The following is a 20294-nucleotide window of genomic DNA, read 5'->3' as shown; positions in this document are numbered from 1 at the left end:
ATCCTCCCCCATCCCTCCTGATGTCCAGCATCTCTCCTTCCCTCCCTGCCCCCAGAAAATGTATGCATCTAAAATAGCAGGTGTAAACTTCATTGCATAGTTTCAGTGGAGTAATTTTTCTAAGTGAAAGTAATGTGTATAGTTTTCTTTTGAAAGTCCAGTGGAACCTGCACAGAGGAAAGCATGCATATACTTTTTACCTGTGCATGCTGTTCTAAAATTACTCTCAAGCAAAGAAGTCAAGGACCAAAAATCCACATTCCACATTATTATCATAGCTAGGCCGGCTCAACCTATGGACCAGGTGTGGCATTGATTCAGGGCATTGGTGATTAAAGGACATCTCTCCCTCTCTCTTCCCTCCCCCTTGCAGTTTGGGGGGGGGGGGGGAGAAATGTGGGACTCAGGATTTGGGAATTTTGCACCCTTTATCACTAGCGGGGCGGTGGGGGATGTACTTGAGAGAGGGGGCCAAAAAACAGCAAGGCAGGCTATCCACCAAATCCAATATGGAAGATAAAACAAGGCAGACCTTATAAGAAACACAGTCTTTATTAATAGATTAAACACTCTCAGAATGTCAACATAAAATGCCCGACATGGCCATGTTTTGCCAGTACAAATGCTGATCCAAAGGAGCAGATGAAGGAGGAGACTGTCTGGTGGCATTTGTGGCATCCAGCCATACCCAAAAGGACTCTGGTGCTTGGAGGCAGTGCTTTTCTTCTGACCTTTGCTGGGGTCTGGGACCACTGGTTCTCTTTGAAGTTGAACCATGAGACTGGGAATTTTCAGTGTGGTGATCTTTTAAGGGGGTGAAGCTTGAGGTAGTGTTATCAGCGCTGGTACCTTCTGAGGCTGTGTAAGGGAGCCAGAGATCCTCTAAGGGGGAGGGGCTTGCAGCACTATTGGTGGGAATGTTCAGCAGAGGATCTATCGGAGTGGTACGTGTTCAGGAGGGACTGTTGGTCGGCCCAGTCACCAGATGAGGCAGCTGGCTTGGCAGGTGGACGGGATGGGAGACCCTCAGCTGTGGCACTGTGAGTAGGATCTGGAGCTGCAGATTTCTGTGGTTGTCTGAGGAGGAGCAGTGCAGGAGCCGGGCAGTCTCAAAACCAGTCTCGGTGGAGCTGAAATGCACGCATGGTGAGCAGGGCCGCATGAGAGGCAGGGACCCTGGTGCAGCAAGGCTCAGCCTCTGTCCAAGTCGGGGTAGGCTGCACGGCAGCTGAGGATGTCATCGGTCGTGGGGAGTCCTCAGCTTCCAGGAATGATAGCAGCAATCTCGTCACCTTTTTTGTTTTTGAGGTGGGCTGTGTAGGTTGCCCGTTGAGAAAGTCCTTCAGAGTGTGCAGTCTGTGTTTGCGGGCTTTTGGGGAAATTTGTAGGTATAAAGGGCAAGGCGGTCATGAGGTGAGCAGCTCGGAGGCAATGGATGCAGACTTTATGAGCGTCTGCGGTTCTGGGGCTGCACTTGCTATTTTTGCTGGGTCATATGCTCCCAGTTCTTGGATTTCTTCAGGTACAGTGTATAGGAAGATATAATCCAACTGTTGGGCAGGGCGGATAAGGTAAACTGAAGCAGAGGAGGGGTACCACAAAGGGTTACCAGACATCCCCAATTTTTCGGGATTGTCCCCGATTTCAGAACCTTGTCTGCTTCCTCCTTGTTTGGCAACCATCTGTCCCTGATTTTAGTAATGGGGACAGAGGTGTCATAGTGTAGTTTTACATTGCCATGCCCGTCTCCTCTCATGTGATCCCGCATCTCCCCTCTTGCCACCATTCACTGCAAGTATAAGCCCCTCCCCTCAAGCCTCCTTCCAGTGCCAGCATTAGGAAGTGCAGTGTTGTGATACAGAGGCTCTCCTAAACCATGCTGTACATCTCTGCCAGGTTCTGCATTAGAAGGGGAGGGGCCCAGCAGAGACACACATCATGGTTGAGGACAACCTCCATAACACAGCACAGCTCTTCCCACTGCTGATAGTGGAGGGAAAAATTGACCTGCGGAGAATGATCAGAGGCCTGAAGAGCGGGAAAAAACAAGCACAGATGAACTATGCAAGTATTATGCTAATATAGTCAAGCACATGTAAACGAGGTCATTTTGTATTCCTCCTCAATGCTCAGAAAAGAGCGCACAAAACAAAACTGCCTTACCGCTGCAAAAAATAACGCCGGAGCAAGCATTAGGGTGTTGGAAGAGAGGATTTGTCATGATTCTTTCTTCAAAATTTGCCAGTTTTGATTGCTTTTGGAAGCAGAAGGAAGGCCACGCAAGCCCTTAAGTGCTGGACATGAAAAACGAGTATGCACAAGCCACAACTGACTCAAAAGTGAAAGCACACATTGGCGTCTGTTTTCTGCGGCCTTAATATAAGCATTTAATTATTATTTTTTTTGCTTTGACGCTTATATTTAAACACAGAAAACAGACGCCAATTAGTGCTTGACATTCGGGTTTCGGCCAGGTGCTTGCGCACAGGAGCAAAACTCACCACTGAACTCCTCTGTGCACGCACCAAGCACAATCCTCCTCCTGAATTTCCTAACACTCAATGCTATGGGCGTGCCTACATTTGCATCTCATTTGCCGCTGGACGAAAATGGTGTTAAAGGGGCGATCAAGGAGGACAAAGCCGTAGCGGAGAAATTAAATGAATTCTTTGCTTCGGTCTTCACCGAGGAGGATTTGGGGGGGACACCGGTGCCGGAAAGAATATTTGAAGCGGGGGAGTCGGAGAAACTAAACAAATTCTCTGTAACCTTGGAGGATGTAATGGGTCAGTTCAGCAAGCTGAAGAGTAGTAAATCACCAGGACCTGATGGTATTCATCCCAGAGTATTAATAGAACTAAAAAATGAACTTGCGGAGCTACTGTTAGAAATATGCAATCTGTCCCTAAAATCGAGTGTAGTACCGGAAGACTGGAGGGTAGCCAATGTTACTCCGATTTTTAAGAAGGGTTCCAGAGGAGATCCGGGAAATTATAGACCGGTGAGTCTGACGTCGGTGCCGGGCAAGATGGTGGAGGCTATTATTAAGAATAAAATTGCAGAGCATATACAAAAACATGGACTGATGAGACAAAGTCAGCACGGATTTAGTGAAGGGAAGTCTTGCCTCACCAATCTAATGCATTTTTTTGAGGGGGTAAGCAAACATGTGGACAATGGGGAGCCGGTTGATATTGTATATCTGGATTTTCAGAAGGCGTTTGACAAAGTGCCGCACGAAAGACTCCTGAAGAAATTGCTGAGTCATGGAATCGGAGGTAGGGTATTATTATGGATTAAGAACTGGTTGAAAGATAGGAAGCAGAGAGTAGGATTGCGTGGCCAGTATTCTCAGTGGAGGAGGGTAGTTAGTGGGGTCCCGCAGGGGTCTGTGCTGGGTCCGTTGCTTTTTAATGTATTTATAAATGACCTAGAGATGGGAATAACTAGTGAGGTAATTAAATTCGCCGATGACACAAAATTATTCAGGGTCGTCAAGTCGCAGGAGGAATGTGAACGATTACAGGAGGACATTGCGAGACTGGGAGAATGGGCGTGCAAGTGGCAGATGAAGTTCAATGTTGACAAGTGCAAAGTGATGCATGTGGGTAAGAGGAACCCGAATTATAGCTACGTCTTGCAAGGTTCCGCGTTAGGAGTTACGGATCAAGAAAGGGATCTGGGTGTCGTCGTCGATGATACGCTGAAACCTTCTGCTCAGTGTGCTGCTGCGGCTAGGAAAGCGAATAGAATGTTGGGTGTTATTAGGAAGGGTATGGAGTCCAGGTGTGCGGATGTTATAATGCCGTTGTATCGCTCCATGGTGCGACCGCACCTGGAGTATTGTGTTCAGTACTGGTCTCCATATCTCAAAAAAGATATAGTAGAATTGGAAAAGGTACAGCGAAGGGCGACGAAAATGATAGTGGGGATGGGACGACTTTCCTATGAAGAGAGGCTGAGAAGGCTAGGGCTTTTCAGCTTGGAGAAGAGACGGCTGAGGGGAGATATGATAGAAGTGTATAAAATAATGAGTGGAATGGATCGGGTGGATGTGAAGCGACTGTTCACGCTATCCAAAATACTAGGACTAGAGGGCATGAGTTGAAGCTACAGTGTGGTAAATTTAAAACGAATCGGAGAAAATTTTTCTTCACCCAACGTGTAATTAGACTCTGGAATTCGTTGCCGGAGAACGTGGTACGGGCGGTTAGCTTGACGGAGTTTAAAAAGGGGTTAGATAGATTCCTAAAGGACGTCCATAGACCGCTATTAAATGGACTTGGAAAAATTCCGCATTTTTAGGTATAACTTGTCTGGAATGTTTTTACGTTTGGGGAGCGTGCCAGGTGCCCTTGACCTGGATTGGCCACTGTCGGTGACAGGATGCTGGGCTAGATGGACCTTTGGTCTTTCCCAGTATGGCACTACTTATGTACTTATGTACTTATTAGCGCTGAGCATTAGAGAGTCGCTCTTTTTGAGCATTGGCCTATTAATAATATACCAGCCCACAACTGCTTCGGAGCCCGTCCGGAAATAACTGCACGTCAGTTGACTACGACTCCCATCATGCTTCGGGCGCCGCTTCCGGCGGTTGGGAAGGGCGTGTGCGCGCTACTACGGCTATGGCTGGGGGCGGGGCCGTGGGTGGCAGACGTCGGATGAGTAGCGTGTTGGCTCCGGGGGAAAGGGCCGGCATGGCCGGGCAGCAGCGGTAGATGTAGGGTCGAGATGTTCGTACAGGAGGAGAAGATCTTCGCCGGGAAGGTGCTGAGGGTCCATGTGTGCACCTTGGAGGGTGCCGAGTGGCTGGAGGAGGTGTCTGAAGAAAGCACCATCGAGAAGCTGAAGGAGAAATGTCTGAAGCACGTAAGAGCGCCGGGTTAGGCCGAGGGGGCGGGCTGGGAGGCCTGTGTGGGCACCTATCCCCCCCCCCCCCCCCCGCATTAGGGGCGGCCATTCGGAAACTCCTTGGCGTTCGCTGCGTTTGAGGAGCGGAGCTGAGCGAGCTCCAACCAGCGCTTCCTTTCTGATGGTTCCAGGACCCGGCGTACTGACACCTTTCCAGTCTGATACTTATTGGCCTCTTGCTGTTATGTCTCCTGTGTGTATGCATATCTCCACTAGCTTTTACTGTTCTACAGTGTATCCCACTCCTCACTTGTCCATGTAATCGTTCTCACATCGAATCTGAGAAATTGTTTCCTAAGGTTTATGAACCGAAAACCATAAGAATTGTCATACTGCATCAAACCAATGGCCCATCAAGACCAGTATCTTCTTTCTAATAGTGCCTAATCCTGGCAGGAACCCCAAAAGTATCGAGATCCATTCTGTTTCCCCCTGCTCTACCTTAGTAATGGTTTGTGAACTCTCCCGGAATCCTTAAATGTTTTTGCCACATATACCTCCAATTTGTTTTAAACGTACTATTTAGTATCTTGGTGGTGTGTCTGCTAGCCTTGTTATGTTTTGAAAGTGTAAGAGATTTACCTTTGCCCATTACACTTAGATTCCCTAAACCTATATCTTATTTCCCTTCAGCAGTCTTTTCTCCAAGCTGAAGAGCCTTAACCTCTTTTCCTCATAGGGGAGTCATTCCATCATCTTTATCACTTGGTTACCCTTTTCTGAAACTTTTCTAATTCTGCTATATTTTTAGGCTGCTCTTTTCTGTACCTTTTCTAATTCTGACATTTTTTTATAGCGATGAAAGGACCAGAATTGTACATGTTATTCAAGGTCAGGCCTTCCCATGGAATGATAGAGGCATTATGGTATCCTTTGCTTTATTCTCAATTCCTTTCCCAATAATTCTTAACATTCTGTGTTTCTTTTTTTTTTAATGGCCACTGCAACATGCTGGGCCCAAGACTTTCAACTTATTGCCCAAAATGGTGCCTAGATCCTATTCCAGAGTAGTGATTCCTAAAGTGGAACCTAGCAGTGTTTACCTATTCCTATATGCATCACTTTGTCAAGAGCATTTCATCTTTCATTTGGATGCCCAGGCTTCCAATCTTGCAAGATTCTCCTGTAGCTCCTTTCAGTTTGCATACACTTTAAAAACTTGGAATAATCTGTAAATCTGATCATTCATTCACGTATCCAGATCATTTATAAATATATTAAAACACACTGGTCCTAGTATAGATCCATTTAGTAATCCACTATTCACTATCCTTCATTAAGGTGGAGGTCACATTCATGAAGTGATTCACCCAAACAGATGTACAGCAGGTGTTTTACCTGCAGTCGGTATGCTGAACTTCAGGATTTGGATATAACATAATCCAGTCACCTGAAGTTTTAATTTCTAATGTTTTTTTTTTTCTTTTTATACTAACATTTCATAATTTTTCTGGAAATTGAGATTTACAGATGATGGCCTATATTAGAACAACAATGTGGGTTTATTCCCCAGGCTTGAATGACTGGTTTAGCAAATTTTCCCTCAGTAAATCTATTTAAAGTTTTTGTGATCTGTCACATATTATTTTTGCTGTTAATTGTTAGAGCCTCATCTAAGATGTGGTAGATTGTAGATGTCTTTGGGGCTAATTTTCAAAGCACTTAGTTTCTATGGTACTTTTTATGTCTGTTTGAAAATGACTCCCTTAAGCGTTAATTAATTTTACTTATCTTTAGTGGCGTAGGGATAAGGTATAGATTCTTGATTCTATGGAATACATGCATAGCTGCTGGCTGGAAGTGCAGTCACTATTGACCTGGAGTGTGTCGAGCTGTGTATAGATCACAAAGATTTCATAAAGTAAATGTCGATAAGATCTGAACCTCATGATCTACGGCGTGGAGGAGTAGCCTGATAGAGCAGTGGACTGAGATCCAGGGAAGCATGGTTCAACTTCCACTGAGGCTCATTATGATCTTGAGCAAATGACCTAAACCTCCACTGTCTTGAGTAAAAACTTAGATTGCATACTGTTCAGGACAGGGAAGTACCTATTGTGCTCTCCAGGACAGGTAACCTATTGTAGCTGAGTCTAACTCGCCTTGAGCTGCTGTGAAAAAGTGCATGTTAAGTAATATTTGAATTTATGAATTGTCTTTATGAAGATATCTATTGATATAGAATTTATATTATTGCTCATGTTACTATGAATTTAAGGTAAGAACTGAAAATGGAGGAATTGAAACTTGTTTGAGGTGTGAAATGAATAAAACATTGTATTTCAAGTAGTATAAGCAGATGGTAAATTACCTTCATTGCTTCCCATGGAAAGTACGATCTAGTGACGCATGTTGTTTGTACGTCACCTGATTAGGAAGAATGTATGTAAAGTGGTGAACATCAAATGTTCAAAAGTCTTGTTGGTAATAGGCCAAGGCGAGGTTTAAATGAGAGGCTGCAAAGGTAGAATTAACTAGCAATTGGGACAGGCAGACAGCAAGCTCTGTAATAATATGAAGTCCTAGTCAAAACACAGTGTTCACATAGCCATTATCTGTCTGGCAGGCTCTACAAGGAACTTAGAAGTTTGATCAATGCTGTGCTAGCTTCCTGGCTATTTGTTATTGCACAAGTTTGTGGTTGGCCTTAGTAAAGGCAGGTGCTGGAGACTTAAGTTGGTTTAGTACAGAGCAAACAAAAATGATTTATCCTGGAAAAGGAGAGAGAACTTGTAGGCAGTCACCCTCAATGATTGATAGGCATGCGATAACTGTATTAGCATGCACAGGGTAACCAGGCGGACAGGATGGGCTGCGCTCCTGTTTGCTGCCTCTAAGTATAGGTCAGAACATGGATAAGGCAGATGAACAGTTTTGAGGAAGGAGATTTTAATCTTTGCTCATCCCAGTTTGTTTGTTTTTTCACAGGGAGCAAGGTGCCGGTTAGCATATTTTACTGTTATGAGCATTTCAGTTTACTAGATCAGATGAAAGAAATTTTAATTACTCTCCTCAATTGAAGTATTTCTTGTATTAGTACTTTGTTTTATCATTCATTTATAGGGTCTGGGAACCTAATGTAAATTAATACTGCATGTGTAGGTTTCCAGGTTTTTCTAACTTTGATTTCCCACTCATAACAAAAAAAATAAAATTTTAAGCAGCTTATGTTCTAATCGGTGTCATAGAGGAAAGAAAATAAAATGAGGGAGAAAAGAAGAAGAAAGAACTGTTACAATATGTTTATTTGTATTTACTTCTGCCGGAATTCTGCGCCAAAAATGTTAAAATTCTGTGCACAAATTATGCAAATTCTTCAAACTTCTATGCACAAAATTTGCAAATTCTGCAATTTTATTTGGCATAATTTAACCAATGTTACAGCCCCCTCTCCTTGTACACAGATACCATCCATATTTTTCCCAGCAGCCATAGCATCCACCTTTTTTCCAGCACCCCCCCCCACCCACAAACATCCATATTTTGTCCAGACCCTCCTGCACCCATACATATCATCCCCCATTTTTTCCCATCCCCTTTCTCTCCCTCTCTGCCTCCTTCTCTCCCTGCACCCACGCATAGCATCCCCCTTTTTTTGCAGCCCCTTCCTACCCACAGCACCCTTTTTTTTTACAGCCACCCACAGCATCCCTCTTTTTTTTTTTTTTTTTTTACTGCCCCTCCCTCCCCCACAGCATCCCCCTATTTATATACAGACTATCCCTTCCCCCAAACATAGCATCTCCCTTTTTTTGCAGCCCCCTCCCACCCGCAGCGGCCCTTTTTTACAGCCAACAGCATCCCCCGCTTTTTTTTAACAGCCCCTCCAGCCAACCTCACACTTACCCATGAGGTAGGAGGAGCTACAGCGGGAGAACCTCTTGGGGGCATGAAAGAACCTCACTCTTTCCTGCCCTGCTGCCACCACTCTCAAAGGTGCTGTGCATTTTCTATATGGCTGCCGAGACTTCAAGTGGTAGTCTTGCTTAACTGACCAAGGTCACTACACAGATAGGACCAACTTTTATATGGTCCTATCTTTATGTGGTGCCCCATAGCTGGTTGTGCTAAATATTGCACTTAACTGGCTATACGTTAGCCAGCTCTGGAAACCCATAAATTCAATGCTGGTGCCCGGACATGATCCAGCATTGAATTTACAGGTTTCACGCCAGTGGCAGCAAAATGCTGTTTGCCACCAACTATCAGGCTCATATAGGGATGTTAAAGGGCATTCCAGAGTGTTGGTTCCACCACATTGAAAATGGTATTCTTTTTGTGCTGGGAGCAAATGTGGAAAAAAGTTGGAATGACTAATTTGGGTGCGATGATCTAAGAGCACAGGTGGGTTGATATGGAATAAGTAAATGTAAAAGGAATATTAGCTGCCCAGTGTGATGAATTTTCTACACCAGGAATAACGTTTTCTTCCTGCCGATTTAGAGGGGAGGCTTTGCCTTCTCTGTGCTTCTAAAGGCATGCTGGTGTTGGAATGAGTCTGGATCAGACTGGATGTGTAAGGAATAGCTTGGCATCTTGTTTCACTGAGTCTGCAGATGCCCTTTTTAGTTTCATCTCTAGGTTTTGAGAACTAAAAGCAGTGAAGATTATGAAGGAAATAACTTGTATCTTTCTTTCTCTGGTGTTTCATCTCTTAGGATGCTCTTTCAGAGTGATATAGCTTTCCATTTCTCAGATGTAGCAGTGAGCACCTTTGTGCAATGCAGAAATCTGTTTTGAAGTGCCTCAAGTCATCAGACTCACAATTAAAGCTTCACAGATTAATTCCTTCATTCTTCCTGTCCCAGGAGGCTATGATAAAATGTGTGTGGGGTTTTTTTTTTTTTTTTACCAAACTTAGAGGAGCAGCTGTAATGGTCAAAAATTTACATTAGGTAGGAATGCAATTCAAAAATACCATCCTCAAAGCCCAGACCAGATATATTCCATGTATTTAAAAAGGAGGAAGGAAGGTCAAACGACAGCCAGCATGGTTAAAAAGTGAGGTGAAGGAAACTATTAGAGCTAAAAGAACATCCTTCAAACAAATGGAAGAAGGATCCGATTGAAAATAATAGGAAACAGCATAAGGAATGGCAAGTCAAATGTAAAGCACTGATAAGGAAGGCAAAGAGAGACTTTGAAAAGAAGATTACTTTGAGGCAAAACCCATAGAACATTTTAAATGTATATTAGAAGCAAGAAGCCAGAAAAAAAAATCAGTTGGGCTGCTAGATGACCAAGGGGTAAAAGGGGCACTCAGGGAGATAAGGCCATAGTGGAGAGATTAAATGAATTTTTTGCTTTGGCCTTCACTGAGGAAGATGTGGGAGAGAGATACCAGTGCCAGAAATGGTATTCAATGCTGATGATTCAGAGAAACTGAAATCTCTATAAACCTGGAAGATGTAATGGGGCAATTTGACAAATTGAAGGGGGTAGCAAATTGCCTGGACCAGATGGTATACATCCCAGAGTACTGATTAGAATTGAAAATTGAACTTGCAGAGCTATTGTTAGTAATATGTAATTTATCTTTAAAATCAAGCATGGTACCGGAAGATTGAAGGGTGGCCAATTTTTAAAAAGGTTCTAGAGGTGATCCAGGAAATAAGACCGGTGAGCTTGACGTTGATGCCGGACAAAATGGCAGGTACTTATAAAGAACGAAATTACAGAGCATGTACATAAGCATGGATTAATAAGACAAAGCCAACATGGATTTAGTCAAGGGAAATCTTTCCTCACCAATCTACTACATTTCTTTGAAGGGGTAAATAAACATGTGGTTAAAGGTGAGCCGGTCAATATTGTGTATCTGGATTTTCAAAAGGCTTTTGACAAAGTACCTCATTAAAGACTCATGAGGAAATTAGAACATCATGATATAGGAGGTAATGTTTTGTGAATTAAAAACTGGTTAAAAGATAGAAAAGAGAGTAGGGTTAAATGGTCAGAATAGAGAAGGGTAGATAGTGGGGTTCCCAGGGGTCGGTGCTGGGCCGCTGTTTTTAAAATATTTATAAATGATCTAGAGAAGGGAATAACTAGTGAGGTGACTAAAGTTTCTGATGACACAAAGTTATTCAAAGCTGTTAAATCACAAGTGGTTTGTGAAAAATTGCGAAGGGACCTTACGAGACTGGGCATTCCAATAGCAGATGATGTTTAAATGTGAGCAAGTGCACTTTTTTAATTCTTTGGAGCTGTGATGGGTTTTCTTATTCAGGCAAGGAGACCTCATTTGTGTATGTTTGCAGAATTGCTGATCAGGTGGGGGTGTTTTGTTGCCTGTTTCTGACTTACGGATATGCAGTTTTATTTAGGATGGGGGAGGGGTGAGGGGGGACTTTCGTAGGCTGGGGATTTATCTATATAATTATTGCATTGCTTTCTTTGCTAGTTGTCCACAGCTTATTATTGGTTTGCATTTTATTCTATGCTTTGTTGGTGATTTAATAAAGATATTTCAAATATAAATGTGAGCAAATGCAACGTGATGCATGTGGGAAAGAGGAACCCAAACTATAGCTACTTGATGCAAGGTTCCACATTAGGAGTCACTGCCTAAGAGAAGGATCTAGGTGTCATCATTGATGGTACGTTGAAACTCTCTGCTCAGTGTGCAGAGGCAGCTAAGAAAGCAAATAATTCCTAACCTTCTATTATGAAAGGAACGAAAGGCATTATAACATTCTCATTTTTGTTTTCATCGCTTCATGATGCGACCACACCTCGAATACTGTGTGCAGTTCTGGTCACTGTATCTCAAAAGAGATAAAGTGGAATTAGAAAAGGTACAGAGAAGATTGGCAAATGATAAAGGGGATGGGATGCCTTCTCTGTGGGCAAAAGCTAAAGTGGCTAGGGTTCTTCAGCTTGGAGAAGACGTCTGAGGGGAGATATAATAGAGGTCTATAAAATACTGAGTGGAGTGGAATGAGTAGATATGAATCGCTTGTTTACTCTTTCCACAAATGCTAGGACTAGGGGCATGCAAAGAAACTGCTAAGTAGTAAATTTTAAAATAAACTGGAGGAAATGTCTTCCTTCAATGTGTAATTAAACCCAGGAGTTCATTGCCAGATAATGTGGAAAAAGCAGTTAGCTTAGCAGGGTTTAATAAAAGTTTGGCTAACTTTCTGAAAGACAAGTCCCTAAGCCATTGTTAACATGGACTTGAGAAAATCCACTGCTTATTTCTAGGATAAGCAGCATAAAATCTGTTTTACTGTTTTGGAATCTTGCCAGATACTTGTGACCTGGATTGGCCACTGTTGGAAACAGGATACTGGGCTTGATGGACCTTCGGTCTGTCCTAGTATGGCAATACGTATGTTCTAGTCCCTATATCCTTCTTAACTCTCCTTTAACTATTTTTCTGCATCCACTGGCAAGTCTGCAGTTACACTGCAGTATCTGCACAGAAAAGCCAGCTCTCTCATTTTAGAAACCAATGACATCACTGCTGTGTCATCTCCACTGGACACAGTTCAACAGCTCTTGTATCCAGGATCTGCTTTTTGAGAGCACAGCTGTCAGTATGACCGAGATGCACTTTACAATCTCCTGTGGTTTGGATAGGGGATAATTATATATGTGGCAGGTGGGAGATAACAAAGTTGTGCACAGAGAGGACAGTGCCTGAGGAAGGTGGTATGGCTCTGTGCAGAAAGCTAGCACATAATTTGCTCTGCATTAAAAAAAAAAGTTTAGAAAACATTGGATTTTTAAATAACTTTTACTTGTATTGATACTAAGGAACATATCCAGGAAAGTTGTTTTTTTTTCCTCCCTAAGCTTAGAAGAGGGAGAAGCAGTTTATCACTTAACTTGGCTTCATTCAAAATAGCTGTTTGTTTTGGTGGTCTTATTTACTTATGTTTGTAATATTTGTTTTATGTATTTGTGGTTGATAGTGGTGTTACCCACCATGAACTCAAGGTGGCTAAACAAGATATGTGACAAATACAGTTCACTTTGATCCCCTTATCAGGGTCAGTTCAGAAGCTCTGGATGCCAGAGCATCACGTGTACACCCTTTGACTGTAATTGTCAATTCTGAAGCATTTATTTTTATTTAGAATTCTCAAAATTTATACATAGGGCTGTCCACCAGTTGCATATTGGCTGAAAAAGAATTAAGGAAAAGAGAAATTGGTGGAGCAGGAAAATGTTCTGATGAGAGTGATAGCATTTTCTGCCCTTATGCTCAAGCAGAGATTATAAGGGCAGATGAAGTGTGTTGCTGTCACAGCAGTTGGTACAAGCAGCTGTTGTACTCTCTCTTCTGCTCCTTAGTGTTGCTGCACGGGGTGATTAAGGAGCAAGGTTAGCTTTGGGGGAGTTTAATAAGGTCGGAAGTGGAGGAGAAAAGTTTTCAGCAAGGCTAGGGAAGATGTGAAAGGTTTTATAATTACTGCTTTTAATCAGTGGGTGCAACAAAAGAATTTTTTTTAATTAGCAACTTGAAAAAAAGCCTTTTTTTGTTTTTGCAAATTGCCACTACTCTTTAGTCTAATATCACTATGACTGACCTAAAACAAAAAATCTAATGTCAAAATCTTTGAAAGCTCCGCACTTTTTGACTACTATTCTTTGGATCTTTTTTTTTTTATTAGTGTATATATAAATTTGGGTTTAGCTCAGGTGTTCAAAATGAATTATGTATAGTAGGTATATACTTGTCCCTCAGGGTTTTCAGTCAAGGGTTACATCTGAGGCAGAGAAGAGAGTAACTTTCTCAGTCACAAGGCATGTTTGTGGGAGAAGTGGGATTTCAACCCTACCCTTCCCTCATTGTCATTCCACTGGTCTGGACATTAGACTGTTTCTTCACTTGGAGTCTCATCAAGCAAAATGGTAATAGAAACAGAAAATGCTTACAAGACTTTGATTACATGGTCGTCTCCCTTCCTCTTAATTAAAAATAAATAAAAACAAAACCATTGAAGAAAACTGATAATAGCAATATAAAACAGAATTAAAACAATACTGCTGCAAATATTGGTCTTCCTTTATGTCTGTCTTGAACATTTTTGAAAGCACTGACTCCTTTAATCTTTGCTCAGTCCATTCTGGATGGTTCTGTTGGTGCTTTTTTTTTTTTTTTTTTTTGCAAAAGGCTTAAGTGTACTTAAATACAACATTAAAAACAGTGTAGCAGTGATTTCCAAAAAATCATATAGAAACTTTATAAGAAATAAAACTTATTAACCCCCCCCCCCCCCCAAAAAAAAAAAATGGTTTAGGAATAACATCAAGCAGAGGCGAAAAAAGGCAGTGTGATGTTCACATTCTCTAATACGTCCTGCTGATGCAATGGACGCCACCAAGATATTAAGAAGAATTTCAGATGTAAGTTATGGGACCCTTTTACTAAGAAATGGGTTTAGCACATCTTTAACGCAGATCTTTCCCACGTGCTAAGCCCATTTCTAGTGTGGCTTTTTTTCTGGCTGTGCACTAATGTTAGCATTAGCATGCAGCCATTTAAACAAATTAACACAGGAGCTTTTCTGCCCACGTATTATGGATGGGCTGACTAGTTAGCATGTCAGTAATGTCAGTGCACTGATGGAGCATCCACGCCCATTCTCCATCCAGACATGCTCCCTCCAAAATAAATATGTGATAGTTTTGCCATCTGCACACACTAACGCGGAGCGCTTTAACGGTTAGGTACACTTTAGTCTTTGGGGGCTGTTGTGCCTTTGAATGTTTGGCTCCAGGTTCTCTCCTGCCTCTATACAAAAAAAAAAAAAAATAGTCATCAGCTGAACTGAGGTAAGCTGTTGAGCATTAAAAAAAGCAACAACAACAATAATAAAACAACCTTAGGTGATCAGACAGGGGAGTGCTGTTCCGTGACCATTCACTGAGTTTCGGGGGGGGGGGGGGGGCTCATTCTCTGTTAGACCGCAGCATGCCTGTATGTCTGAACTGGCGGAATTGGCGAAACTCTACTCTGGTTTTGCTCTGATAGTTTGTATCCAGCATATTCTGTTTGGTGCTACATGATCAGTGAGTTGACAACACATATACAAGTAGGACTGTTCGTTTTGCATTCATTACTTGGTGTATTTATTGACCCCTGATGCAGACGCTTTTTAGCGTCGAAACACGGCCTGTGTCGGGTCGTTATCTCTGATATAATAAAGACTGTTGGACTCACGTCTCCAGTGGTGAATCGTCTATTAGTCTCTACTTTTGCCTTCTGTGGGAGCCGGAGAGCAGTATCAGGGGGATGCGAGGCATGTTCGGCAGGCGGAGTCAGCTGGGAAACCGGCTTCACAGACTTCAGAAGTGCCGCAGCTTAGTTTGGTGGGAACGCTTCAGTTCGTTCACCCACTTCCCTCATTTTCTCCCCTGCACTGCGTGCAGCCTCAATCGCAGTAGCAGAACAGCCACTCAAGCACTTTCCCGCCTCAGTGTCGCTGGATTTAGATGCATCGGGGGACTCAACAGAGACCAGGGAGGGGATTTTGCTCCATTCTCCTCGCCAGGAGGTGAGAGGTAGGAAGCACAGGCAGGCAGCCTTTATAGCTTTCTGCTTGTGCTTCTCTCTGACAGCTCCAGAGCAGCTGTAAAATTTGCTCGTTAAATTAGGGCTGTTCTGGAGCTGTGCATCCCCTGGAATACACATTAGATTATGAATGAGCTCATTAGAATACTAATGAGCTAATTGTAATACATTTGCATGGCTTTCTTGGTGACTGCTAAAGGCACACGTTAGAGCCACGGAAAACCCCTTTATGCATTACTAGCTATCAGTCTGAATTCAAATGTTAATAGCAAGGTCAGCTTTGTGCATCTGACTCTGAGCCTTTTTCTGCAACAGCTTTAAAACTCAAAACAAGCACCATCTGCTGGCCAGTTAGGAGAAATACACTTCATGAAATAATAGTTTTCAGGCTCAGAAACCCACTGTTTTGTCACACTTCAGTTTAAAAAAAAACATTTCTAATGAGCTTATTCTGCAGTAGTTAACTATCTCAGTAGTAGCTTACTTCGGTGAGGCTTGGCTGCATGGAATGGTTTCTGTGACTGCTAGCTTTATACAGCGGCTTGGCCAGTGCTGAGTCTCCTGTTGCAGCACTGACTCCAATATATAGCAGAGCTCACTTAAATATAATCCTCTGGCATAGTGCTATTGCTGTAGTACTTGCAATATAGTACTTCATAACTGGGAGAGACAACTCTGGAAGCTCCTGCTTCATACATGCAGGCCTTTGGCAGCGCCAGCCTTATGTATAATACAATTTCTGATATGCCAGCCTCCTGCAGGGCTCTGCTTTAGCAGCACTAGCTGCTGGCATGGCAAGGGATTAATAGCTTCTGCTTCCTGCATAGCTCGGCTACAATGGCACCATCTGTCTGCATGGAACAGTTTCAGCAGCAGCTCCAACTACCTGTATACCACAGCTTCTGCAGGACCAGTTTCCTCTAAGGCACATGTACAGCGCTAGCTCCCAGCTTGGTGGAGGTTCTGCAGTGCCAGCTCAGTACATGTCCCAACCTCATCAGCGCCAGCTCTCTACATGGTGCAGTGTCAGTATTGCCACTTCTACATGGCTCAGCTTCTGCAGCTACATTTTCGTGTTCACTCAGTTTCTGCAAAGTCTTCCAAAGGCATAGCATAGCTTCTGTAGCTACAGTTCTTGGGCCAGTGCGGCTGCAGCGGCGCCAGCCCCTTGCAGGATGGAGCTGCTCCAGCCATACACTCCTGCATGGCTTGGTTTCCACAGCACCAGCCAATCGTTAGCAACACCAGCCTGCTGCATGGCCCAATTTCACCCACATTCGTTTGATTCAGGGCACAGCGTCAGCAGAACCTAGCTGCAGAACACAACTTGGGCAGGTTTCGTGCCAGGGAGTGGTGTTGGCTGAACCTAGATTCATGGTTCAACCTTGACAATGGCTAGCTGCATATGCCAACTCTAACAGCAGCGGCCTGCTACATCTGGTAACTTCTTCAACTACAGCGAGCTACATGAAAGCACTCTACTACAGGGCACAGCTTTAACAGCAGCAGCAAGCAACATAGAACAGTTGCAGCTGCTGCCAACCACATGGCACAGCCACAGCACTCAGCAGCAAGGTATGGATTCAGTAATAGCTGCTGTCTTCTTGCCACTGCTTCAGTATCAGCTGTAAATTGTATGGCATGGATTCAAGGTCAGCCAGTTCTAGGGTGCTGGGTCACCTTCAACAGTCCCTGAGATGAGCTGCAACAAAAGCGGGGGCCTTTTGCATGGCGCTGTGTCGCATGGCGCTGTGTCGGCATCAGCCCTTTGAAGAGTGCTGTGTTGGCATCATTGGCCACTTACTTGGCAGTGATTAGATAATCAGCAGCAGCTGAGCACATGATCCTGCTTGTTAGACTTTTGGCAGCAATCACCTGTATGAAGGTGGGCATGGTAGAATTTTCTACCATTGCACAGGTGCTCCATCTCACTCTTGCCATAGCCTGTTCAGTCAGCTGCGCTAGGCCATAGCTGTAGCAGCTTCCAGCAATAGAACCGGGAGACCAGTGTTTACCTTTGCCTATGACGATGACTATTTGCTTAGCTGCATTTTTAGCCAGTTCTTTTGCAATGTTGCACTATCATTTAGTTCCTTCAGCATAGCTGTGGCACTAGTACATTCTGTGGCATATGCAGGTACACCATGTCCTTTTCCTGTGGCCACATCAGGAATCTTGTTTTAATTTCTTTGCTCTGCTCCTAAGGTTTGGGCTTTCGTTGTATGCTAGTAGCCAGCTCTAGCTTTCAGCAGCCTCGGCGCCCAGTGCAGTTAATTGGCTACTGTGGTGCTCAGTTGCTGTCCTAGCTTCTACAGCAACTGCCTTGGGAACACAAGTGCTAAGGCATAGTATGTCAGGTCCCAGCTGTATGTCACGGCTCAGGCATCCAGCAGTGTATCTCCTACCGGCCATAAGAGGTTGGGTGGTACATAGCAAGCTATGTGGCTGTAGGTCTATGTTGCAGTGTCAGGTTGTTGGATAAGGTTCCAGCACTTAGATCTTTCCCACATCTGTGGTGGACAATCTTAGTTTGCTTAGGCGCTAGCTACTTGTGGGATATGTCTGAGCTGCCCACTAACATGATATGTCTATGCTGGTTGGCTGAGGTCTGTCTCAATATCTTTGGCTGTTAGGTAGGCTTGGTGGTCCTGGTCAGTGTTTTGACATTCAGGCTCTGGCCTTCTGGGGCCACAGCTGCTCAAACTACTAGTTTAGCCCATGTCTAGGCAAGCCACGTGTTCAACAGCTGTAAGCTGCAATCTTCTGCATTTATGCTTTGGGTTGATATATTAGCTGTCAAACTTCCTTGCCAGTTCTGCCTCTGCAGTTATTCTGCAGGCAGGAGATGAGGCATTCTGGTAGGGAATATTCATTTTCTCTTCCTGTGCTGGGACTATAGTGGGTAGTCTTGATCCTTCAGTGTTCCAATCAGTCTTATTCTGTGCGGTCTTTTTCACCCACATTTCATGTAGTTTTCTTTTAGTCTCACCCATATGAGTACTGCTTTGCTACATCCCAGTGGTCTGGTAAGGACATGAAGGAAGGAAAAATTCTCACCTGATTAATTTTCTTTCCTTTAGTCCTACTAGACCAGTGCGGAGGCCTACCTTGAATATGTTTATTCTCCGTATAAGTTGGACTCAGTCTGTTACACCTATTTTGTCTCCCGAGTCAGTGGTTATGCCACATCTTAGTGGAGCATATGACTGACTTGTCTCCAGGTCATGCTGCATGTCAGTGCTGGATTGCTGCAAACTTCCTGTAGTTCATTACTTTGTTTTCAATGTACACATTGGTAGGCAAAGTACAATGGAACACAGTTGCTTGGCTATAGGACATATTGAACTTTCTGTGGCTGCACAATATGCTTAAAGGTCCCTCATAAGGAACTTCTTTCTTTTTGTGTCTCCATCTACTGGTCGACAGAGACAACTATCCCAGTGGTCTGGACTGGTCTGGTAGAACTAAAAGAAAATTATAAGGTGAGACATAAATTTCCATCAAATTCTAGTAAAATCCCTGAAATTGGACGAATGTTCATATGACCCCTAAAGTACACAACTATTCCTTTGTGACTCCACACAGCCTTCACAAAGAAGGTTTTTTTTTGTTGTTGTTTTTTTGTTACACTCCTTTGTTGGCACGACTTTGGCTCTTGTACTAAATCTCCTTCATGCCCTGGTGACATCACAAGGAGCAGAGTCTGTGCTTGTCCTGGGGCTTGAGGGAAGAAGGTGGAAACCAGGAAGTAGCGCACCAGTTAGATGGTCTGGATGACCCAAGACAAAGATAGTGTGGTCCTTTTAAAACTTCTCCAGCACTGGCTCTTGATCTAAATAACCGTGTGCCATGAGTGATATTACGAGTTGGTGTTTGTAATAGCTGGTGCCCTGGAGTTCTCAGAAAATGATGCTTTTGGGAATTATGAGCTGGATTTACATACTAAAGCTTTACCTTGTGGTAAAAGAAAAGTACTAAATCAGGCTCTCTGTTACAAGGAGACTTGGAATATCTTGGGGTCTGTACATGGTTATCTAAGCTCTCAAGTAGCTGCTATATTATACATTACGTAATATTTAGGACAGCAGTGAGCATGTACCAAAAGCTATTTTAGACTTTTCAATTAGTCTGTCACTAAAACTCAGGACGTTGAAGAAGTAGGTTGAATATTTTTTGTTGTTGCTGAAATCTTGTCTGCGCTGTTCAGGATCAGCTGTATTTCAAGCAATAGTTACATAGTAGCATAGTAGATAACGGCAGAGAAAGACCTATATGGCCCATCCAGTCTGCCCAAAAAGACAAACTCATATGTGCTACTCTATGTGTATACCTGACCTTGATTTGTATCTTCCATTTTCAGGGCACAGACCGTAGAAGTCTGTCCAGCACTAGCCCTGCCTCCATTTTCAGAGCACAGACCGTAGAAGTCTGCCTAGCACTAGCCCTGCCTCCATTTTCAGGGCACAGACCGTAGAAGTCTGCCCAGCACTAGCCCCACCTCCTTGATTTGTATCTTCCATTTTCAGGGCACAGATCTTAGAAGTCTGCCCAGCACTAGCCCTGCCTCCCAACTACTAGCCCCGCCTCCCCCCACCGGCTCTGCCACCCAATCTCTGCTAAGCTTAATTGAGTGATTATTTTTACTAATGCAGACTTAAAAAAAAAAAAAGCACTGTGAATTAACTTTTTCTGCATTATCCTCTCAAACCATCAGAAGCTCTTGTCTCTGGAAATTGGTGAGTGTTAGATTTCCCTAATGCTGTTTTCAGACATTTTCTTAGACGGTCATTCAGCCACTGTTGAATGAAGGTCTGGTTGCTGCAGATCGCATGCAGTGTCTTAATATCTAAGTTTT

At 43.5% G+C, this 20294-nt stretch overlaps 1 protein-coding gene across 1 annotated transcript in view; it reads left to right on the top strand.

Moving 5' to 3' along the window:
- Positions 1-4638: 4638 nt before the first annotated feature.
- The window catches only part of UBAC1 (UBA domain containing 1), a 39413-nt gene continuing 23757 nt past the window's right edge, over positions 4639-20294 (top strand). The window contains exon 1 of the mRNA XM_030207611.1: positions 4639-4872. Coding sequence (XP_030063471.1) covers positions 4735-4872 — 138 coding nt within the window. The 5' untranslated portion in view covers positions 4639-4734. The remainder of the gene's footprint in view (positions 4873-20294) is intronic.

The sequence above is a fragment of the Microcaecilia unicolor genome, chromosome 6 (assembly GCF_901765095.1).
Source record: "Microcaecilia unicolor chromosome 6, aMicUni1.1, whole genome shotgun sequence".
NCBI lineage: Eukaryota > Metazoa > Chordata > Amphibia > Gymnophiona > Siphonopidae > Microcaecilia > Microcaecilia unicolor.
Note: the sequence above shows the minus strand (reverse complement) of the source record. Positions and strands in the feature narration are given on the sequence as shown.